This window comes from Lissotriton vulgaris, chromosome 9, assembly GCF_964263255.1.
Source record: "Lissotriton vulgaris chromosome 9, aLisVul1.2, whole genome shotgun sequence".
NCBI classification, from domain to species: Eukaryota; Metazoa; Chordata; class Amphibia; order Caudata; family Salamandridae; genus Lissotriton; species Lissotriton vulgaris.
This window is the reverse complement of record NC_141697.1, coordinates 649,164,560-649,189,626: the sequence shown is the minus strand read 5'-3', so window position 1 is coordinate 649,189,626 and position 25,067 is coordinate 649,164,560. Positions and strand designations below refer to the sequence as shown.

The window sequence follows — 25,067 nt, the reverse complement described above, 5'->3', positions numbered from 1 at the left end:
TAATGGTACAAACTAGCCCAGCAGACCATCAAAACAGGCCCAAAAGCCTTCAAACAACCGTCCCACACACTAACTTATCAGAAAAGCTCCTCGGGCACTACCTGATTGTCCGATAAGCTAGTCGGGCCCTGAGGAAGAACAAAGTGAAGTAGGCATAAGGCCTCAAACTCTGTCCATCTATTCAGTGGAGGTTTAGCAGGTTGGAAGACTTCGTTGGACATGTTCTCTCAGGTGTGTTCCAAAGGACAGCTAGCATATTTTGAATGGTTTTTAGATTTTTAAATTAATTTTAGGGCAGCAAGCATTTTAGCTTTCAAATCTGGAATAAATGATCGCTCTTTTTGAGAATCACAGGGAAAGGGTGGGTAAAATTGGTCACCAGGCTGCAAAGACTAGACGCAGAGCTGAAGGACAGTAGACCGCTTTCAGGTCTGCAGTGTCCTCAGACCATTCAGTCATCAGGATGAAGCCCACAACTTCCTGACATACACACTTTATCTGCTGTTGCAGAGAGAGAATACCCAGGATACTTTTTGTTAAAGCTCTGGAATATTTCAAGAGTTCATTTAGCGCTACACCAAAAAGCAAATATCAGGAGCGGGGACAACTCCTTTGCCCCCCAAATCTTCGTGGGGAGCTGTACTTGATTGGTCTGAGATCATTGCCTCCTAAAAGAATAAAAGGAAATGGCAATTCATTTAAAATTACTGGTTTTCAGGATCATTCCTATTTTAAGAACGCACCCCGATCACCTTCAAAGTCATTGGGTCCATGTGCTGGCTGCTGGAAGCCACCTCAGTAACTCTTCCAGGAGTGAGAATGAACTGTCTCCCTGTGTTGCTTGTCCCTGGTGATTGACTGATTCACGTGGTCCATCTTAAAATCTAAATTCTGTTATGGCTCGAGGATCAAAGGAGGGGTCTACTCCAAACAAACTTAATGTAAATGTATGTAAATGTATTGCGATTTATATAGCGCACGTATCACCCGAAGGCATCAAGGCGCTTGCTTTGGGAACCCGTCCTGGTATTCCCCTGTGAGATAACCCCAGCAGGGTATCCACAAGGTGAAAGCCAGGCATCCCGCCGCGAGGGGCCGTAGTGGAGATTAAGCAAGCTATTGCCCAGAGTCGCAGAGTGTGAACCCGTGAGTCAAGTAGGCACCGGAACGAGAATTATTAAGTCCGTGGAATTTTTGAGCCCAAGACCCGCCGAGGCGGGGAATTGAACTCTGGTCCAGGACCAATCTCAGCTTCCGGATCTGCCACCTCTAACCCCTGAGCCACACTTCTCCACCTATGGTAACAAGCCAGAGAAGTTAAGCCCAGGAATTCCAAAAAGTTGACCAGAATGGCAGATTATAACTACTGAAGCCAATTCTAAACCCTTAAACATACATGCCAACACTTTAGGAGAGGTAAGTGGGAGATCTTAAAAAAAATAATGGGGAGACTGTATTTCCCCTATTAACTTCTATTGAAGCAAAGTCAATTCAATTCAATTCAATAATAACTTTATTCGGTAGTTTAAAAAGAAACACCATAAAAGTTCACAATGAGCAAATTACAAAGTTTACAAAGGTTAAAAACCGGTATAAAAATACAATAATCAAGTCATTTTTGGCTTCTATAATCTAGAGTCTCCCGCCTGAATCGGGTCTATTAGCATGTATGCTTAAAGTTTGGTTTCCCCCACACATCCTAGCATGTCTTCTGTAAAGGTACCATACATCCCCATGTACAATATCTACTGGTTTATGCTCCCTTCTTCAATTGCAGGCATAGTATGGGGCAGGAAATTCCACTTACACCTCCAGAAATTAGAGTTGTTTCCATTACCACCAAACCCTGCATTAGACCCTCAAGTATTTGGTGTTTTGGTGAGCTCAGTGGCCATGTTGTACAAGATCTCATTCACAAATATGTACTGCCCTTTCATTTGTGGACTTCCATTGGTCAAAATGCCAGAGTTGGTAAACATAGAACCAAGCACACTCTGAGCACCAGTTACCTCACAGGTTGACCTCTTGCTCCACTCTTGGCTCCTCAGTCTCCTCCTATCGTCTGCTGAGAAACATTGAGTGGAAAGCACTCCTAATCTTCTCTCTCCAGGATATTTAGACAGGGCCAGTTCTAGGATTTTTGGGGCCCCAGGCGAAGGGGAATGTGCCAGGCCCTCTAATTTTCAAAGTGACACCTTCAGGGCTCCGGAAGATGCTTTTTGGAGAATTCTCCTGGGCCACCGCTCCTCCTTTCAGACACCTACAAGCACATCTTGTATAGCTCATATATGGCTGAAGGTGTGAGAATTGCTTGGGGGCTGAGAGTTAAAACTGTGTGGGTGCTAAAGTGCTGGACAAAGGGTGTCCTGCAGTGTCTCTGAATGGGCAGCCGGGTAGGAGGCCTGATTGCAGGGCACACCTTCAAAATGTGACTCCTTGTAACTGGGACAAGGGGAAGTGTCCCCCTCCCCTAGGCCAAGCTATACCATCCCTGAGAGGCCCAGGGAAGGGGGGACCCTCCCATGAGCCCAACTGCAAAGAGACACTTTTGTTTCAATTGGATCGACAGGGATGCACGAGGACCGGTTGTGTGTTGCAATTGTGCGGGCTGCATGCTGGTAGGCCCTGGTCTGCTGCCCACACACTGCCCATACTTAGCATTTGGCCTGTATTAAGAGGGTTTTCTGTGTAGTAGCTCGACGGGCCCATGCTGGCCCCTGAGAATGTCTGTCCTCCTCGTGCCACAGTATTTCAGTGAAGAGAGCAAGCACATGATTTGACTGACTCAGCAGACGGAAGGGTGGATCCAACTTGTCTTCCAGTTGGAGGGGTGTCCACAGGGCACAGAAGAGGCCTGCCCAGAAATACTTCCTGAAATAGAACAACTCTTGACTCCTACCCCTCTTCCTCTCCCCTAAACTTCCCGTTTCACACAGCTGGACACAAATATTAATAATATAATTGACCTACATACAAACACACATTTCCGAACAGCCCCCACCCTCCTTTTCCATTTTCCCACTTGCACGTTTTGCTGGTGTGTTTATAGTTTTGCAAAAACTCGATTCAAGTGGAATGTTTTGTTTTCTAATGTATAATAGAGGCAGTATGTTGTCTCACTTTAGTACTTCCATATTAATATTTTTTGGAGCACTGTAAATATGTTGGTTACTCGACACCCACACTTTTATTTTGAGCAATGGAATTATCGCTAACCTAATACCAAGGCCATGGAGTTTGTGTTCACGGTTCCCAAAGGACAGAAAAGTCTCACAAAAAGCAGACCTCGTTTTCAAACAGACGGACTAGTGACCGCTATATGGTACTTTTCACTCGACGCCGCCTGCACTTCTGCAGCACTTTAATGGGGGCAGCGCCTTCGCTCCTCAGCAGGGCTGCGATTCTTTTCAGGTCAAGTCACAGCTTTATAGAGCGCTAAAAACAGGTAGGCGCTTCAGCTACTGGAAAACGTTACTCAACAAAGATGTCTTTGGAGCTTTTCTATCCGACGTTAGTAGGTCGACTTGTGGGGCGATTTTGTACAGCACCTAAAGACAAACTTCACAAGGGGCGCCCAACTTCAAGGGGGCTGGGCCAGGACTCCTCAGCAGGTGCTGCTGTCAAAACAGATCCCCCTGAATGACCACTCCCGGCGCAGACTGGCAGCATGCCACTACTCGCACCTGATGTTGACATAACACCCAGGTACACGTTTCCAAATACAAGCTCCGATTAAAACTGAAACAAACGACTGTATGGCCTGAAACCAATGGAGTACGCATCACTTCCTGGAACTGGAGCAGCAGTGGTTGCTCGCAGTTAATAAGGAGGGGCGAATTCAGTTGCGCTTTACTTTTCCAGGGTGCGGCGCTATGTCAAACAGTACGGTGCTGCGCGCGATTCGGCAACTCCGGGATGTTATGATATGGCGTGCAGGCTGTGTTACGCTCCGTTTTTACGCTGTTTACTTTAGTCTGTTCCTTGTTACGCTATGCTATATTACGTCATGCTGTTATGCTAACCTTTGCTACCTGTTCTGTCATGCTCTATCACGCTGGGTCAATGTATGCGTATGCGCTGTATTATGTCACCATATGGCCTGCCATTTGCGCCTTTTATGCATCCGTGCAATGCTCTGATTACTGTCACGGATTTGCTATTGAAACTATGCTGTACTATGCCATGCCTTGCGTTCTTAGGCTGTATTCTGTTATGCAATGTTGCATTGTCTCCTGTGGTGCAGTGCCATACTTTATTTAATCCTGGGTTACGTCATTATAATTTACTGAGGTATATTCTGCTTGTATTTTACTCTGCTGCGGTTAACTTCACCTGTGATTACGCCACTCAGGGCCCAACAGTATAAGCATGCACCCAGGCGCCACATACACCCAGGCGCTACATGCACCTAGACGCTGCATGCACCCAGGCGCTACATACACCCAGGCACTACATGCACCCATGCGCTACATGCACCCATGCGCTACATGCACCCAGGCGCTGCATGCCAACATAAACCCACAAAACGAAGCATATTAATATCACGTCTATAGCACTGATCATTGCCCACAGTTCGCTTTAACTTCACATTCTTCCATACATATATACTATATCCCTCCCCCATGACTGCCACACCCCGAGACCTACCATTTCTTGTTGCACTCCAGCATCAGCTCCTGGTAGGACGCCACGAACTGGAACTTGGAGGCCCGCTTGCCCACCCGCTGCAGCCGCTTCCACACCGAAGTCATTTTATCTGGTCTGCAGGGCACTCCTTCTTGTCACCGACCACCACAAATGTCACCCGCTTCCCAAGCGGCGTGGAGCCCCGGCTGCCGGAGCGCCCGTTCAGCACGCGCCCTCCATGCCAGTCCCCCGCTGGGGCACGGTGCCCATCGCCAACTCCAGGCTCTCCACGAAGGTCACCCCGGCCCTTCCACCACAGCACCGGCTCCTCCGGGCCCCCCTCCGCCGCAGTCCTTCGGGGTCACCGACGCGCCCTGTTGAAGAAGAGAGGACACGATGATTTAACCGCAGGTAAGATATTCAAGCTTTATCCGCAATCACCCCACCCGCACTTCATCTGGCTGATATTTTCTGACAAATGCCGCTTCTTTAAAAAGGGAAGTGTGCCCTCCCCAGGTGCTGAGGAGCTGCCAAGTCTTCCTTTACTGCATTCTTCGCGAAGAGCGCCCCTCGTCCTAGCAAGCCCCCGTGAAATGAAACAGTTTGCCCTGCTTTATTCCCTCACCCGGGCGTTTCTTTCGCTTTCTGGGGCTTCTTCTGGTCGCGCGCTCCGGCTGCCGGGTTTCCTGTCACTTGTGAGGCTCGAAGAGGTTAAAGGGAAGAAGAGAAGTGGGCCGGCCTCCTGCCAATCCGCGAAGCACGGCAGGGCAGGGCCTGCTCACGGGCTCCCCTGCCTGCGCAGGAAAGTTTGGACTGTGCAGGCAGAGTGACAGGCCGGGGCTCCCCGCGAGGAAGGAGGGGAGAGGGGGGGGGGGGGGGGGGGAGCCCCACATGTGAGGCCCGGAGGACTCACGCAGTACTTGATCGTATTGCATTCCGGTGCTTGAACACTTTTATTTGCATGAAGTCGTTTGGAACAGCTACAAAGAAATCCCCGATTGGGCCACACCTCTATCCTTCGCCTTATTCTATCTAAAGTGATCAGGGTGGGGTACGGAGGGTATGGTATTCTTTTGGGAAGGGGGTTTATTACTTAGCTTCGTTACACTAGTCGCAGACGGATGGCTGCAGATAGAGTTGACACCTTATTTTGTAAATCGGATAAACCAGTTCATATCCGAGATTCTGGAAGGACTGCGAGATGACATTTGAATACAAATTTGTGTTAAATTCCTTTTATTCCTTGTTAGGAAGGCGATTCTGCATTTGTTCGATTTATTAAGTACACACGAATAGAGTATTCTTTTCTTTAAATACATTTTTCAAAGGTTTTATTGCAAATTTGTTTGAAAGGCCTAGTCTGTAGCATACTGGCCAGCTGGCAACGCTAGCACCAGAAAAACACTCGTGCTGAGGTTAAGGGGCAAGGGGAGAGCCGCACCATAGGAGGGAACGATTTCTTTATTTAATGCGATTTTATATAGCGCGAACATTACATGAAGGTGTCAGAGCGCTCTACAAAAGAACCAGTTGCGTTACATAAGGACTGTGGACTACGTGAGTTACATAAGAGATACAAACAGATTTTTTTTGTGCAAATATACAAGTGGAGTGAAAGGCGATAAAAATTGCAAATGTACAAGTTGTAAAGTCACTCAAGGAAGAGCTACAAACAGATAAACCCTAAAATCACATAGGAGTGGTAGTAAGTACAAAGGTTTACTACATATACTAGTGGTTAGAGTTATATATACAAGTGGAGTGAACTGTTTCGTCGTTAGGGCCCAGACAGGCAAACAATCGCCCTCCCATACTGGACCGTTCCACTGTGGGGATAACACACAGGGCCAACCCACTAGAGCGAAGAGATCAGGGTGGCTGTATGGTACCTTGGGTCAGCCCCTGCTCTTCCTTGTTGCACTTAACACAGAGTTTTGAACTGGATTCGCTTCTCAACTGAGAGTCAATGAAACTCCCTTAACAGAATCACTATTTTCTACAAAACAGATGCCACAACACAGGCCACCTTTGAGGTCTGCCATTAAATCTGTCTTTTGAAACAACCAGTGAGGTGGCAAACAGTGCCCTGAAACACATAATCATTGAGATGATAAACAGTTCCTGAGGTGGGAACACCTCCATGCACCTCCTGAAACTGAAAAACCTTGGAGGTTAAGTAGGGGGAGTGGGTGGGTTGTCTTGGACAGAAAAGTGGTGAGAGGAGGGGGTCGGAGAGATATGCAATTTAGGAAAATTTAAGGAAACATTGAGAGCAAAGATGTGAGGGAGAAAATATACTGATAGGTGGGGAGGTAGTGTCAAACAAGGGGCCAGTGATTACGAGACAGTGCTGGGGAGCAGGCTCAGATTGCAAGAGGTAATGGGATAAGGAAGAATGGGGACAAAAGAAGAGAAAAGAATGACTTAAGTCTTGGGGGGAGAATGTAAGGAGGAATATGTAGAGGCAAGAGGGAGAGGATGGAGGGAAGGCAGTACAAAGGGGTGGGAGGCGAAGAGGAGGATCTAAATAAAAGAATCATTGAGGTGATTTGTTAGAACTGGCTATTTCTGGTAGGCTAAGGCTGACGCCAAAGCCAGGCAGAAACCACCATTCTAGTCAGGGCAAGGAAGTCACACACCAAGATAACCCCTGCTCACCCCCTTGGTAGCTTGGCACAAGCAGTAAGGCTAAACTCGGAGGCAATGTGTAAAGCATTTGCGCCAGCGCACAACAGCAACAACATACTAGGTACACCACAAAAGGAACTCCACACAAGGTTATTATAAAATAACTTTTGTATTGTAAAAACACATCAGATAAAAATCACACATGTACATTGTGCCAACTGGCACGGGCAACATTCATAAGGGATTATTTACAAGACAGGGCCACATGGGCCACTGTCAGAATCAGCACTTAGTAGAAATTAGAATATAGGATATAAAATATCTTCTAGAACTTAGAATAAGTATAGTACAAAATAACAGTTATAAATCACATCCAGTAACTACTGGGTACAGGTACCAGGACCTCACTAGGACCACCTGTACTAAAAAGAACAACCACCTAAGAATAAAATACCTTTAGGGGTATAAACAAGAACATATTACCCATGAAAACACATTCAGAGGAGTAATAAAGAGAAACACATGATGCCTAAAACATTCAGAGGTGTAAGGACAACCACCTAAGTATCACACAGCGTTTAGGGGTCTAGGAAGGAACACATTACCCATGATGCATAAATATACATTCAGAGGAGTAGTAAAGAATAAAGCACATGATGCATAAACCTACACATTCAGCGGTGTTAAGAACAAGGCACATGATGCAATAAAATACATTCAGAGGTGCAGCGCAAGAAGAAAGACACATGATGCATAAAAACATTCAGAGGTGCAGCGCAGGAAAAGGAAGACACATGATGCCTAAAACATTCAAAGGTGCCAGAATCATACAATAGCGCAAAAACACACAGTAGGCAGTTGCCATCCTAGACATAGCAGATAACCACATTGCGCACAACTTACATAAGCCACCACCTGTGGCAGTCCCTAGGCCAACTGGCCTTGTTGGGGCAAAGATGCCCTGGGTCCAAATGTAAGGGCGCACTGCCATGCAGCACCAGTCCAAGCACAAGCCTAAACGTAGCAGGTGCCCACTACTTGCTGGGCACCTGTGGACATCCCAAAACCTAAACGGTGCAGCTGCCCACTAATTTCTGGGCAGCTGGGGAACTTCAAAACTGCGCCAGGGCCTAACTGACCCTAAGGCGCAAACTGCACCCACTGCTGGAGCCACACAGGCTCTGAACTGCGACAGGGTCCTCACTGACCGTTGGGCGCAAACTGCACCCACTGCTGGAGCCATACAGGCTCTGGAGCTATAAATGCACCATGGAGCCCTCAGGCTCTGCAAACCATGGCACCTCGAGCCTCGCTGGGCTCGCAAATCAAAAATAGGGGCGGGAGCCTCTCGGGGCTCCAAAGAACAAAGCATGCCCCCAGAGCCTTCCCAGGGCTCAACAACGTTGGGGCGACCCGCTGCCAACCGGGGCCGCCCTTAACTACACCACCATCGTGGAGCGCACCGGCTCCTTAAATCGTCGTGGCCCCCAAGGCCTCTTGTGACCTTCAAACAACCAGCATGGCCCCCGGAGCCTCTCAGGCTCTGACACGAAGCTATGCTCCTGAGCCACCACCGGCGCTTCACACTGGAGGGGGGGGGGGTGTTTACCGGAAATGTGCCCCGACGCCCCCTACTGCCAAAAACAGTACCGCTCCCACTCACCGGCTCAGCGCGCCATCTTCTCTCTCTCCCTGGGGCTCCCTCAGCACACGGGAGCCCCAGCAGCGGGCCACTCTTCACCCGGTCCCCCATCTTGGGACCGGGACTTCGGAAGGCAGAGCCCTCGTGGCTCCAGGCTCATTCTTCGGCCGGACTCCCTCATGGCGGCCTCAGCAGACACCCGGGAGCCAGCCAATGGCAGTGCGGCTCCCGGGACGAGCCTCCGATGACGCTGACGCCTCAGCCAATCGCTGCGCGGCTCTGCCGATGACGCGGCGGGGCTGGGGCTAATCCCAGCGCGGCGTCACTGAGGGGCTCGTCGCTCTCCGCCAATGGGAGCGCAGATGCTACGGTCTCTCTCGGCGATCCCCGGCCAAGGGCTCTGATGATTGTAGGCCCCGGGCAGCGGCAGAGAAAAGCGGAATAAGGCAAATAAAGCGCTCTCAAGCAACCAAAAGAAGGTCTCTGCCTCAAACAAAGCACTCCCCCAGTGCTAACAGCAAAGTCCAGCAGCAAGGGAAGCAAAGGGGACCCAGCAAAAGGTCTCCAGAGTTCAGGATAGGTCCATCAAGTATCCAGGGCAAAGCAAAGTCCCCCATCAGCCCAGGCAAGGCAGAGGGGTCCCCCAGAAGTCCTCCAGGCATCCAGGGGCTGGGCAGCGCCCGCCCCTGGTAGATTCAAGTCAGAAACAAGAACAAATTGGAAGGGGACACAGCCCCTTCTTATACACAGAAAAGTCTTTGAAGTCTTTGTGTAGGCAGTGTGAGAACCAGCTAGAACTGGTTATAGGGAAGTCCTGTCAGTATCAGGGACAGAGGTGACAGTCGCCCAGCGGGGGAGGGTGGAGCCAGCATTGTGGTCAGGCAGGCACAGCCCTTCACTATCAGGTTGAGGTTCCGTGACAATTGTAAGTGGTGTTTTCGACTCGCACGAATGGGCGAGTCTAGTATCTATGAACCGCAAATGACGAGTTTAGTAAGTGTGCGCAGTTTCGCTGTGCTAACTTAAACCGTTCGTTTGTTACGTGGGTTTTTCATCTGTACCCACGGGTTCCATCTTAGATACGGCATCCATTTTGTCTCTTGCCCTCAAGTAGCCAGCGAACGGACGCTGTCCGCTTCGCGACCCTGGGACTCCCAAGATATTTGCGGAAGACACATGTTCTTTGAAAGTGTCTTTATGACGAGGGGGTTGCTGCTGTAAGGCAGATGACGCCGCTCGAGGCTCATCTTGCCGCACGGACTTATTGTCTCAGCCGTGCATCTCATTAGGCACGTCCCTTTGATGCCTGTATCTCGTGCTTCTCGATACCTCCCCTTTTTACACCCTTTCCGATCTCCCTACTGTCTCCGTCTTCCTCTGCACCTGTCTTCGTTCCTATTTCGATCTACTTTACTGCTGATTGGAATTTGCTAATGGTGGGAAGATGGGTTTTTACAGTCGGGAACCGCCAAATGTTTCCGCACTTATGTTCCGGACCTTGTGTGTTTCAAAGTGACCAAAGCGACCCCTCTGAGAGCGACTTGTGGGAACCAGGTTGTAAACTATTGTGTATCATGTTATCCTATGGGTAAAAACTGTATAAAAGGAGCGATCCACAAATACAATTTGAAGCAGTCTCCCCGAACTACACTCGATGTACTTCCTGTGACTTCTGTGTTCCCTGCAGTAAATAAACCTTGACTCTTTGACGCCGAAGGAAGTGTCCCGTGTCTCTGTGACTTGTACGCCGGAACAGGTTACCCACGAAGGTTTCAGGTGTTGTGCCCTGGCACCGCTGGGTCCAAAAGAACCCAGTCCTTCAGTTGGCGCCCAACGTGGGGCCTTCATCAGTGGTACCGGTCCAAGCCCGACGATCGTGAGGAACTTCGTGTGAAATCTCCGAGGGAAGGTGCACCCCGCTTCATCGATCCTGTTGTCGAAATAAGTGGCCCGAAGACTTTTCCCGCGAAGATTCCCGCCTCCTAACGGCTGCGACGGACTGCTGCCCTGACTGTAGACCTGTTTTGGCGCCTGGCGTAGACCTTGGTATAGCGAGACGATTGACGGGCCTTCCTGAGGACGCCATTGATCTTTGAGTTAAGTATTTGTGGGTCGCTCCCAGAGTTCTTGGTTGTAGACACTTTAGCGGGTGTCTTTGTTGTACACGCTGTGTGAGTGTTTTTGTCGGTGACACTTTGCTAGCGTACTTTGTTGTTGTTGTATTTGTTTGACGACTGCAGCCGCCAAAGACCGAGGGTTTAGTTCTTTGCTGGGACTTGGTAAATCCCGAAATCCCGTAACCCTTGAAGTTTGTGATACTCGGCTAGTGTGCAAGATGCCTGGTCGTAGTACTTTGTTCAGTTGCTTTAGACCTTGTGGTGCGGATTCCCTGCTGGAGGACTCGTGTCCGATACCTCCGGTTGGAACTCCTACTTATGATTTATATAGCAAACATGGGCTAGGCCCGATTGCTTTTAACGATTATTGGATAAAATATACAAAGAAAGACGGCGATCTTCGTTGGCCACCTCACGGTAGCTTCGAAGCGTCGATCTTAGATAATTTGGAAATAAAGTTGTTCGAACGCAAATCTAGGCCGGCCATGTTTGATGCCTTTCGGTTCTGGCGCAAAGAAGCCCGACAGAAAGAGATCAGACAAAATAAACGTAGTCAGCGAGATACTGTTGCTACTATAGTGAAGAAAGCTGAGCAGTTTCAGCGTGATAAGGAGGATAAGGATAAGGAAGTGTTTGAGAGATTACAGCGTATGTCCATAGACAAATGCTATCCTGCTTTGCCTACGGAGTCGGATAAGAAGGAAGAGGCAGTTGAGGATTCTTTAATGTCTTATCTTATGAAGTCGCCACCTCCGTACGTACAGGGTACCGCAGCTCCTGTGGTCCCTGCCGTACCTGTTCTTCCACCTGTTATTCCTCCACCAGTTCCTCAACCTGCACCCGCTCTTCCGCCTGTTCCTGCTCCTTTGCCTATTTCTATTCCTACTGCTCCTCCGCTTCCACATACTCCTGTTCCCGCTACTGCTCCTGTGTTGTTAACCCCTGTTGCTGCTAATGTCTCTACTCCTTCTCTTGTTAGTCCTGTGTCTTATTCTTCTCCCTCTACTCGTAATCGTAATTCTCCCCTTGCGACGAACTTCTTCCAGTCGCTCGGACCTGTTTTTGGGTCTGCTGGTTCTGATGGTCCTCAGAGACGTAGCCAGCTTCCTGGTAATAGAGAACGTGTTGCGCTATACAATATGGCGATGGGTTGGATGATAAACCCTGTTAGAAATCCACCTCGTGTTGTCCTCGAAACGTTTGATCAATTCAACATACCAACTCAGAGATATGTGTTTGATGAAATGTGCAAGTTCTTACATGATCAGATAGTGGTTAATGCGCCTGACGAGGTGCTGACCGCCCTGTCTGAACTTCGGCTCCAGTTCGCAACTGGACTGATAGTCGACACTAATGTTCGACGTGCTGTTGAGCACTTATTATCTCTTCGTCCCGCTCCTATTCCTCATGCATTGTTCGTTGAGGACATTGAAAAACAAACCGAGTCTGGCCAATATCCTATGCGTGAAGTTCCGCCAGTTTGGATACCAATTGATAATACTGGTGCCCAGCCAGTTCCGGCACATTTCCAGAGAGTGTGGATACACCTCCCATGGAAACGATCGGAAGTGCTTCAGGTGAAACAAACTTTGCCCGATCCTCGCAAAAATCCTGCTGGGTATTACAAGGAATTATCGCAGCTCGTAGACGCTACGATAATGAATCTTGCCGATATCGACATGTTGTTCGGTAATATCGTACCACAACCGGTATGGGCGAAGATTCGTCACCAAGATCACGCAAATGAATTAGGTGGTGATTGGAATGCCATTACAGCGGCAGACGCTGGACAAGTGGCTGCCACTAAACCCGATCAGTTGATTGCTGAACTTCCTCAGCGAATCATTACATTAATGAAAACGCTTATGCCAGCTATGAAGGTAAATTGGGATAAGTTGTCAGCCTGTAAGCAAAAGAAAGATGAGAGTGTCTCGGACTTCTTTACGAGGTTCGAGGAAGCATTCGTTGATCATAGTGGACAGGATATGGGTACTGAGGGTGGACAGAGGTTGTTTGTGGATAAGTTTGTGTCAAACTTATTGCCCGACTTGAGCCATAAATTAAGGAATTCTGAAAGTGCGTGGGCCGTTTCTACCTCAGCTCAGATATTGGCTACGGCACAATATTACGAAAATAGAGAAAAAGAGGAAAATGACCGTGCCGATAAAAAAACGAAAGAGCTAAAAACTAAGGTGTTGTTACAACAAGTATATCCGCCGCGTTCTAATCAGAATGCGCCTCAGCAGAATAGATCGCAGTCGCAATCGAATCGATCGCAGCCGCGTAATGATTCTTCTTTCCAAAGATCTTCATTAGGGTACAACCAATGTGCTTATTGTAGACAGGAGGGACACATTAAATTCAATTGTCCTGCTTTAAATGACCGTAGTGGTGGTAATTCGTCTAGAGGAGGCCGTGGTGGTGCACAGCACGCATCACGTGGTAGAGGTCGTGGTGCTCAGAATGATCGCTCTGACCATTCATCAAATTCTAATAACTGTTTCGATCAACGTGGTTCGTCGCAAGGACGATCTGCGCAGTACAATGTAGACGATTATTACGTCGATCAGGGAACTGACGATAGTAATTACTAGGACAGCCAAAGACAAGGAGAGGGAGTGGTATCAGTTCCGGTTGATCAGAGAGGGCCTTACGTCGCAGTTGCTACATCGGGCGTCGTTGAGCCTTTTCTGTTGGACACTGGTGCAGCGAAAAGTTCTATCATGCATTCGAAACTCCCTGGCGCACCTTTGTCTGGCTTAACAAATGTTTCCGTTGGATTCTCTGGCGCCCCCGTTAGCAATCCAGTTTCGCGCCCTTTGCCCCTTAAAATTGGGCCTCGTGAGCTCGAAGCTCCATTGATTTTGTCTACTGGTTGTGGCGAAAATCTTTTGGGTCTGGATTTGCTTAAACGCTTGTATGCAACTTTGTATTGTTCTCCTGCGGGTGTAAAGCTTACGTTAGGAGAGAGAGTAGTCTCTCCCATGTACTTGTCTCTCGATAAGCTTCCACCGGAATTGGATTCTCTTCCTGCGTCTTTGTGGGCGACGGGTCCAAATGATGTGGGCCTACTTGATATCTCCCCTTATGTTGTTCAGTTGAAATCTAATGTGCGCCTGCCACGTATTCCCCAATACCGTATCTCCCTTGATGGTGAACGAGCTTTGTTAACGATCATCTATGATTTGATCGAGAAAGATGTCATTGAAGAAACTCGGGGAAACGTGTGCAATAGTCCTGTACTGCCCATTCTTAAACGTACTGATCCTACCAAACCGCCTGTTTATCGTTTTGTTATCGATTTACGGGAGGTAAATAAAATTGTGGTTCCTCAATTCCCTGTTGTGCCTGACATCACGGCGCTACTGACTCTGATTCCAGCTACTGCTTCATGGTTTTCGGTGATTGATTTGAAAAATGCATTTTTCAGCATCCCGATTGCCGAAGAGAGTAGGGACCTTTTCGGTTTCTCTCTTGGTGGACGTAGCTTCCGGTTCAAACGCGCTCCTCAGGGCTACTGTGAAAGTCCATCGATTTACAGTCAAGCTTTGAAGGGTCAACTAGATGCGTTTAGGTTGCCGGTTGGTGCGGCTTTAATCCAATACGTCGACGACTTATTGGTGGCTGCTGATACTCAGGACATCTGCAAAATCGCTACAGTGTCGTTGCTGCAACATCTCTGTGAGTTAAATCACAAGGTGTCACCTTCTAAACTCCAATATTGTTGTCAAGAAGTAACCTACCTAGGTCACTTATTGTCAAAGGAGGGAAGGAGATTGACCCCAGAGAGAATTGCAGCGATTGCACGCATGGCTGTGCCACAAACCCAAAGAGATGTGCGTGCCTTTTTAGGTATCACGTCGTACTGCAGGCAGTGGATTCCTAATTTTTCATTGCTAGCGAAACCATTGGTGGCTCTTACGTGCAAGGATGTTTCGACTCCTTTACCATGGACGGAAGAATGCCAGAAAAGTTTTTCTGAATTACGTGATTCATTGTGTTCGGCTCCTGTGTTAGGTACCCCTGATTACAGTAAACCGTTCACGTTATATGTTCACGAGAGGGAAGGTTGTGCTTTGAGTGTCTTAACGCAACCTTTTGGTGGTAAACAACGTCCATGTGCATATTTTTCCTCGACCTTAGACCCAGTAGCTAGAGCATTGCCGAGTTGTTTGAGAGCAACTGCGGCAGCTGCGGTCTCCATCCGACAATCAGCAGGATTGGTCATGGATAATATGCTTACGGTGATGGTTCCGCATGCAGTCGATACTCTTTTGAATCGTACGAAAACTCAGCACTTGACGAGTGCGAGGTTGTCTGGGTACGAATTGACGCTTTTGGCAAGCCACATTCAGATAAAACGTTGTAATGTCCTAAATCCGGCAACTTTGTTACCAGTTAGTGCAGAGTCAGATGAAGTAGCAGAACATGACTGTTACTTGCGGACAGAAGAGGAAACAAAAGGTCGTGTGGACCTTAAAAACACCCCATTGGAAGACCCGGATGGCACCCTGTATGTGGATGGGTCATGTTTTAAGTTGCCGAATGGTGATGTGACTACTGCTTATGCTGTGGTGACATTGAATACTGTTGTTGAGACTGCGAGATTGAATCAGAATTCTGCCCAAGCTGCAGAGCTGATTGCTCTCACTAGAGCATGTGTATTAGCAAAAGGTAAACGTGTGAATGTGTACACCGATAGTCAGTATGCTTTCGGTGTAGCGCATAGTTTTGGACGGTTGTGGCGAGAGCGTGGTTTCTTGACGTCGCATGGCACGAAAATACAGCATGGCCAGCTTGTGAACGATCTTTTGGATGCATTGACTTTGCCTGCTCAAATTGCAATTATTAAGTGTAGTGCGCATCGTAAAGTGACGGATGATGTTGGTCGTGGTAATGCGTTTGCAGATGAGATTGCTAAGGAGACTGCTCGGAACCTTAGCACTCGAATGTATGTGACAAGTTCGGTTAGGTGGCCTACAGAATCAAGTATGTGTGAAAATACCATAGAGAGTGTGAAAGCTATTCAGAATGAGGCCACCGACACTGAAAAGATGAAGTGGAAAGAAAGTACGGGAAGGTTGGATGTGAATGGTTGCTGGATTGATTTGTCGGATCAGAAAAGATGGATGTTGCCTGATGCGTATGTACTGGCCGTTGTGCAAATGGCACATGGGTTAGCACATATTAGCGCGAAAGGTATTTGCAAGTTGCTGGCTGATGTGTGGAAGAATGATGGAATTACTAAGTGTGCTGAACGTTTGGTGAAGAATTGTATGGTGTGTATAATGTACAATCCTGGCAAAGGAACCCCAACTCCTCCTGGCAGTTTTGCTCCTCCTTCGTATCCCTTTGAGGTGATCCAATTGGACTTCGTCCATATGGAGCGATGCAATAACCTGAAATACGTTTTGGTTGTGGTTTGCGCATTCTCCCGATGGATTGAGGCCTATCCCCTCAAAGACAATACTGCTTTGTCTACTGCGAAAATCCTACTGAAGGAATACTTTCCTCGGTATGGAATGCCTAGAGTCGTGTGGTCAGATAACGGAAGTGAGTTTGTTGGAAGTGTGATGAAGAGTGTGTGTAAGGGCCTTGGAATCAATCAGAAATTCCATAGCGCCAATCATCCTCAGTCAGCTGGATTGGTTGAAGGGTACAATGGCACCCTTAAACTAAAATTAGCGAAGATTCAAGCTACGACTGGACTTTCGTGGCCTGATGCTTTGCCCCTAGCATTACTGTCAACTAGGGCGACTGTACACTCCCGAATAGGGCTTAGTCCCTATGAAATAGTGTTCGGCCGTCCTGCGAATGTGTGGGGGGTTCCTAGGCCAGGAATATTCTCTGATCTTGAGTTTCCGATGTTGATCGATTACTTACATGACTTGACTGCTAAACTGAGGTTAATTCATCAACAGGTTTACGACGCCTTGCCGACGCAGACGGAGGGTCCAGGCCACCAGCTCCAGCCCGGGAACTGGGTGGTTACTCGTAACTTCTCACGAAAAAACAATCTGGACCCCCGATTCACCGGACCTTACCAGGTGCTCCTGGCCACGAGGACTGCCGTTCGTCTTGAGGGGCGGAAAAATTGGGTACATGCTACCCATTGTAAGCGAGTCCCTATTCCTTTGCCGGCAGACCCGTGGATAAGGAAAGGCATCGCGTCAACAGAAACAGAAACATTGCCGGCGTTTGTACCTTTTAGCGACGCACAGCTTGTTGGAGAACCCTCAGCGCAGCAGAAAGCCACTGTTGAACATTTGTCAGCAAAAGACTCAAGACCAGATCAACGAACTGATCAGCAGGACGCTGTCTCTTCAACAGATCCTTTGTTCGACGAGCAGACACGTCCAGGGAAACATCGATATTCTTTGCGATCTCACACTAAGGACAAATAAAATTTGCTTGCTTTGCTGAGATTGATAACTGCAATATCCTCGTTTCCCATGATCAATTTTGAACATTCGTATCATTGAAAGTTTTTGTATATATATCAAGCTTCTTCCTTGTATCTTTCTCCTTCCACAGCTGAGAAATATTGTGCTAAATAAATACATATTGTGTATTGAGGGCCGTAGGGCCGCGCGCGTACTTCCTTCTGGACAGTAGGTCTTGACGCTAGGTTAAAGACCGTCGGTTCCTAGGAACTCCTGGGGATTGACTATTGCTGCACAGAACGAAGTGCGTCAAGAAACGTTGCGGACGGTCGTAGGGAAATGGCATTTTCGAAACTGAATGATTTGGAAGGAGCTCAGGCGTATAGAGTCAAGCTGCAGAAACTTAGTCGTACGAAATATTTTGTATCCCAATTGTTTGTTTTGTTTTTGACTGCTTCTGCATTTTTGGCGGGTGGGGTGTATTATACTATGTCTTACGTTTTCCTTGCTACTCCTACTCCTACTCCTTACCCTAACCTTACTTCTACTGCTTCTCCTCATTCCTTTCATATGTTACCAGAACACGAACAGGCTAGACGTGCAGAATTCCGCAATAATTCCTTTATCCAGCTCCTCCATCAGCATCAGTTAGTGGTTAACACTACTAATTGTTGGGTGTGTGGGTTGATGCCACATACTACGGGTAAGGGAATTCCATATCTGGTGTTACCGTATAGTTCCCAAGGGTCAGCTCGAGCATTCCAAACAATGTTTCGAAGCGCACTGGGTTCCCACCCCACGCAAGAACAACGTTCCCCCAACTTTGGTCCTACCTCGTATCAGAGGCTGCTATCGATGGCTATAGAGGATATGGAAGATGAGATCCATGATCCTTTTCTTATCCCTAGAGAAGAGGTACAAGCCTATAGGGTCCTAAGTAGAGGGGAATATAGTATGTTCACTAATGAAAAGCAGCTTAAAAGCTCGTCTCCAATATGGGTCGTACCCCACACTGGTAATCTTTGTCTTGTGGGTCGTGGCTCGCAAGCCTCACTTGGAGTAAGTGCTTGCACTGAAAGTTACGTTCTGCCAATGTCCCCGTCCCCTGTGTTTCTGGCGGCCAAGGGTACATACTTTATCTGTCATGATCGTGCATACACATGGTTGCCCGCAGACTTCATGGGCTCATGTTTCGTTGCAAATCTGTTGCCTCCGACGTTTACTGTAGATGCCGATTATCATAAGACTAGAGTTGTACGAGGCGTAATTAGCGAAGAGGATACTGCCGGTCAAGAGGCAGGAGACTTTTTCAAGGGTTTCCTCCCGTTTTGGGGACCTATGGTTAATAGTAGGAACCTGAGACATTTGACTCGAGTGGTAGAATCGACAGCTAATATTACTGCCAGTGCCCTTGGTAATATCACCACAGAACTTCAGGCGGAGAGACTTATGACATTACAAAACCGTATGGTTTTAGATGTTGTCCTAGCAGATCGCGGTGGGGTGTGTAAAGTGATCCATTCGAGCTGTTGCATTTTCATTCCAGATAATGCTCCTACTGTCTATCAAGCCATCTCGAAGTTGCATAAGATCTCCGAATCCATACACGTGGATGTAGGGGATTGGACGCTACTTGGTTGGTTTTGGGGCCTGGTGTCGGCTTGGGGTTGGAAGATTCTGACGATCATCGGGGTTGTGGTAGTGTTCCTGTTCACGTGTTGCCTTTGTGTGCAGTGTGGTCCTGCCTTATGTGGCCTCTGTGCTACAACGTGTATGAGACAACCATCTGTTACCAAGGGGACTCGATCGGACAGAGCTATGCTACAACGACATCTTGATGGTCTGATGAATATCGAATATGATTCCGACTAGTGCTTGCCTACATGAGGGCAAAAGGAGCGTCTGAGGTTCCGTGACAATTGTAAGTGGTGTTTTCGACTCGCACGAATGGGCGAGTCTAGTATCTATGAACCGCAAATGACGAGTTTAGTAAGTGTGCGCAGTTTCGCTGTGCTAACTTAAACCGTTCGTTTGTTACGTGGGTTTTTCATCTGTACCCACGGGTTCCATCTTAGATACGGCATCCATTTTGTCTCTTGCCCTCAAGTAGCCAGCGAACGGACGCTGTCCGCTTCGCGACCCTGGGACTCCCAAGATATTTGCGGAAGACACATGTTCTTTGAAAGTGTCTTTATGACGAGGGGGTTGCTGCTGTAAGGCAGATGACGCCGCTCGAGGCTCATCTTGCCGCACGGACTTATTGTCTCAGCCGTGCATCTCATTAGGCACGTCCCTTTGATGCCTGTATCTCGTGCTTCTCGATACCTCCCCTTTTTACACCCTTTCCGATCTCCCTACTGTCTCCGTCTTCCTCTGCACCTGTCTTCGTTCCTATTTCGATCTACTTTACTGCTGATTGGAATTTGCTAATGGTGGGAAGATGGGTTTTTACAGTCGGGAACCGCCAAATGTTTCCGCACTTATGTTCCGGACCTTGTGTGTTTCAAAGTGACCAAAGCGACCCCTCTGAGAGCGACTTGTGGGAACCAGGTTGTAAACTATTGTGTATCATGTTATCCTATGGGTAAAAACTGTATAAAAGGAGCGATCCACAAATACAATTTGAAGCAGTCTCCCCGAACTACACTCGATGTACTTCCTGTGACTTCTGTGTTCCCTGCAGTAAATAAACCTTGACTCTTTGACGCCGAAGGAAGTGTCCCGTGTCTCTGTGACTTGTACGCCGGAACAGGTTACCCACGAAGGTTTCAGGTGTTGTGCCCTGGCACCGCTGGGTCCAAAAGAACCCAGTCCTTCAAGGTGCCATCTCCTCCCACTTCCCTGGCAGCAGATGCTGCCTTTCATCCATGGGCTGACTCAGACAACCTCCTGGGGCTCCCCAGCCCCTGTCGCCCTCAAACCAGACAGTCAATCCACAAGCAGGCCCAGGCACTCCTGACGCAGGCTCACCAGCCAATCACACGCCAGACACAAATTACACAAATATGCCAACTTCTAAAAGTGGCACTTCTAGACTAGACACAATCATGCCGCATATACCATTTCGCAGCATTCAGTCTCACGAGTTCTCTCATACCAAACTCGCCCCTGCACTCCCCACACATCAGGAACTACCATGGGCATACATATTCCCCATGCATTCCTATGGGAGGGCAGGTCACTCACCACACATACATAGAGAGCTCAAGCACTTTACACTGTACCACAGTGAAAAAGTGCGCAAAGGCCTAAAATCACCAACACCAGGTCACAGAAACAGGCTAGGAAAAAAGCAAAAAGTCTCGGGGTGAACCTGCCTAAAGGGCCGGGTCCAACATGATTGATGCAAGGTCTCTTAATATACAGGGGATGTAAGAGGTAAGGAGGGCAGTGTTGAGGTAAGGAGGCTGGAAGAGGTAAAGTAGGCAGCAACGTAACACAAAATGATAGGATCAGTTTGCCCAATGCAGAAGAGCAATATGATTCCCTCCATCTGAGTTGAAACTTCGCACAGTAAGGTTGAAGTATGTCTATGGCACAATTATACTCAACTTCTGTTATTGTGGTTCCTTCTACACTAAGAGGGCCTTGTCCATTGCAGCTACACTGGTCTTGCTGACAGTCTAGGTTAATCCTTTCTGCCCCATCTGACGTCTCTCCTCCCCTGCAATTTAATGCTTCACTTTGGCAGTACTCCATCTTTGTTCTTGGCTCTCCCGCTATTTTCTATTTAGCAGTTATTACCCCCCTGCTTCAAACAGCACAGTCACCCCGTATACAAATCCTACCGAATCCAACAATACGAGAACCATCTCAATTCTTATCTCATCCACACTTACCCTACATCGCTCTTAAGATACTTGCTTCAAATTGCCGCATTTTTGCAATGTGGCGTAGGGATCAATATATAGCATGCAATTCATCACATGTCAAAAAATCCTGCACCCATTCCATCGATTAACACAACTTAATCAAGCTAAGTAGATTTTGAGTTAAGAATTGTAATTATACTTACGTAGATGATGTAGACATAAGTGATTTAGTGGATACAACATTTTTCCAGGGCAATATTGTTGATCTCGGTGTAGTGATATGTAACTGTTTAAACAAGCTTCATCACGGATAGTGCTTGTCCTTAACTGCTATCCACCACTAGCTGCCCTCAACACAGTGGTTTCCATATACTACAGTCATCTATATCTTCCCCTGCCCTGCTATTGGCACACCACTCTTCAGGATCACCATATGACTCCCTGGCCTTGGTCTTTGTTCTGCTGTCCTGGTGCTACTTTCTGTTCAAATCCAAGGGGAGATTACCTTGGTTCTGTAACAGGTCCCTTTTCTCACTGCACATCGAACAAGTTACTTACCTTGGGCAACGATGTATCGGGTAGAGACAGGATCTAGCCACAGATTCCATACTTTAGAATCTTCTCCAGGCGCTAGCACTAGACTGGATCTGAAAAACCAGCAGAGGGCGTCAAGCGACTCCGCAGCGACGACGTCAGCGGAGTCCATATAACCCCTCCGCCGACACGCTGACGTCAGTTTCTTCGTGACTAGAGTCTGCACTCAAATCGTGGTGCCACATACCGAAACGGCCTATTGGAACAGTGGAACAAGTTACTTACCTTCGGTAACGATATATCTGTAAGAAACATTAGTTAGTGTTAGATTCCTTACCTTAGAATATCCCCAGGCGTCAGTCTGGATCCGGAAACTTTTGCGTAGCAGTACCCCTGCGTGTCGGTAGGCGTCGTCTGCAGGCGTCCCCTGCGGCTCCGCGTCCGTCGTCGGCGTCGTGCGCCGTGATGACGTCGCTGGAGTATATAGACGCCGCCTCCGCGCGCTGACGTCAGTTCTTTGTACACAGCTTTTCCGCGCCAGGAGACGCAGAGCCATGAGAGAACCAACACTGGTGCCATGTAAAACTAGGGCCCTGAAAGGGATGACCTTAACCCTAGGTATCAGTTCGCAGAACGGGGAGGATGGGTGGGTTCGGTAAGGAATCTAACACTAACTAATGTTTCTTACAGATATATCGTTACCGAAGGTAAGTAACTTGTTCATCTGAAAGAAACACGTTAGTGTTAGATTCCTTACCTTAGAATAGATACCCCAGCAATACCAACCCCGGTGGTGGGTCTGCGAACCAATACATTCCTACACCAAGAAGTCCTGGAGGACAGAACGGCCAAAGAAGCCATCCCTCCGGACTTGACTGTCCAGGCAGTAGTGCCTCGCGAAAGTGTGCAGCGAGGCCCACGTAGCCGCCTGGCAAATGTCCTGCAAAGGGACTCCCCGGCCCAAGGCAGTAGTAGCCGCCGTGGCCCGAGTGGAATGGGCCCTCAGCCCAACAGGAGGCTCCTTCCGAGCCAAAGAGTAGCACGCTTTGATGCAGAGAACGACCCATCGAGAGATGGTCCGTTTATGGACCGCCCGTCCCTTCTTCGCACCCACGTAGCCAACAAACAGTTGGTCATCCACCCGGAACTGGCGTGTGCGATCCATATAAAATGAAAGCGCACGTTTTGGGTCCAGACGGTGGAGCCGCTCTTCATCCTTTGAAGGATGCGGAGGCGGGAAGAAGGAAGGGAGGGTGATGGACTGCCCGATGTGAAAGGCCGAAACAACCTTGGGCAGGAAAGAGGGTCTAGTCCTCAGAACCACCTTGTCAGGGTGAATGGACAAGAAAGGAGGTTTGACAGAAAGAGCCTGGGGCTCACTCACCCTCCTGGCAGAGGTGATGGCAACCAGGAAAGCCGTCTTTAAAGTCAGGAGACGGAGAGGGCAAGAATGAAGGGGCTCAAAGGGAGCACACATCAGAAAGGTCAGAACCAGGTTCAAATCCCACTGAGGCATCACAAACGGAACAGGTGGAAACATGTGAGTGATGCCCTTCAAGAATCGAGTTACAATCGGGGATTTGAACAAAGAAGGCTGATCAGGAAGCCTTAAAAAGGCTGAAAGGGCAGAAAGGTAGCCCTTGATAGTGCCCAGAGCAGAGCCCTGCTGGGCAAGAGAGAGAAGAAACAGAAGAACCTCAGAAAGAGGGGCAGAGAGAGGATCCACAGCCTTTGCTGTGCACCATGCCACAAATCTGTTCCACCGACAGGCGTATACCGACTTAGTGGAGGGACGCCTGGCTGCCAGAATTACATCACAGACTTCAGGAGGCAAGTCAAATGGCCTCAACTGCCGCCGCTCAATCTCCAAGCATGGAGGTGGAGACTGGACAGGTTCGGGTGGAGGACCGTCCCCTGCTGCTGCGACAGAAGGTCCTCCTGAAGAGGCAGGCGGATCGGGGGACCGACTGACATGCTGAGTAGCTCGGGATACCAGTACCTTCGAGCCCAGTCCGGAGCCACAAGGATAACTTGGGCCCGGTCGCGCCTGATCTTCTTCAGCACTCTGGGCAGAAGTGGTATAGGCGGAAAGGCGTATAACAGACCGCAACTCCACTCGCGCCGAAAGGCGTCGCCGTGCGAGTGCCGTCTTGGAAACTCCAACGCGCAGAACTGATGACATTGCGCGTTCTCTTCTGTGGCGAATAGATCTAACCAAGGCTCTCCCCATTGCAGAAAGATGCCTCGCGCCACATCCGAGTTCAGACGCCATTCGTGATCCATCGAGCACCGACGGCTGAGTTCGTCCGCCCTGGCGTTCAGGGAACCTGCCAGGTGTTGAACCGTCAGAGTCACGCCCTGACGTTCCAGCCATTGCCAGAGGCGCAGAGCCTCCTGGCAAAGGGTCCACGACCCCACTCCGCCCTGTTTGTTGCAGTACCACATGGCGGTGGTGTTGTCGGTGAACACCTGCACTACACTCCCGTTGACAAAGGGGAGGAATGCCTTCAGTGCCAGACGAATCGCCCGCAGCTCCAACAGGTTGATATGGAGCCGGGACTCCGCCGGAGACCAGATGCCTCTGATATCTGCCTCTCCCAAGTGGCCCCCCCAGCCCTGGAGGGACGCGTCCGTCACGACAACGTGCTCCGGTTGGGGAAGGGAGAGGGATCTGCCTCTGACCCAATCGCGGTCCGTAAGCCACCACTGCAGTTGTCTCGCAGTGCCCTCCGAGATCAAGACGTGGTCGGACAAGTTGCCCTGATGCTGGGCCCACTGAAACTTCAGGTCCCACTGCAGAGCCCGCATCCGCCACCGGGCGTGATGCACCAGAAGGATGCAGGAAGCCATCAGTCCCAGCAGCCGCAGCGTCAACCTGACCGAAACCCGGGATAGCGGCTGAAAGATGGGAATCAAAGCCTGAATATCCCGGACCCGCCGTTCCGGAGGATAAACCCGAAACTACGCCGAGTCCAGAACCGCTCCGATGAAAAGGAGCTTTTGAGAGGGACACAGGTGTGATTTCGGGACATTGATGGAGAACCCCAGGTCGTGCAAGAGGTCTGCCGTCATCTGAAGGTGGTGGACGACTGTTTGGGGCGAGCCCGCCTTCAACAACCAGTCGTCTAGGTAGGGGAAGACTGAAACCCCCAACCTGCGCAGATGGGCTGCGACCACCGCCATCACCTTTGTGAACACCCGTGGGGCGCTGGTAAGGCCGAAGGGAAGCACGATAAACTGAAAGTGCTCCTGGCCTACCGTGAACCGCAGGTAACGCCGGTGGGCCGGCAGGACGGGGATGTGAAAATAGGCATCCTGCAAGTCC

At 49.0% G+C, this 25,067-nt stretch overlaps 1 protein-coding gene across 5 annotated transcripts in view; it reads right to left on the bottom strand.

The window, feature by feature from the left end:
• The window catches only part of EHBP1L1 (EH domain binding protein 1 like 1), a 289,110-nt gene extending 283,674 nt beyond the window's left edge, over positions 1-5,436 (bottom strand). For 4 of the 5 annotated variants that reach the window (XM_086938343.1, XM_086938339.1, XM_086938341.1 and 1 more), the window contains exons 1-2: positions 5,252-5,436; positions 4,648-5,000 (exon numbers count right to left, since the gene is read on the bottom strand). In XM_086938343.1, the coding sequence (XP_086794469.1) occupies positions 4,648-4,751 (104 nt within the window). In that variant the 5' untranslated portion in view covers positions 4,752-5,000; positions 5,252-5,436. Of the gene's footprint in view, positions 1-4,647 lie in introns of all 5 variants that reach the window. The other variant, XM_086938344.1, reaches the window with a different exon arrangement.
• Between the last annotated feature and the right edge of the window lie 19,631 nt (positions 5,437-25,067).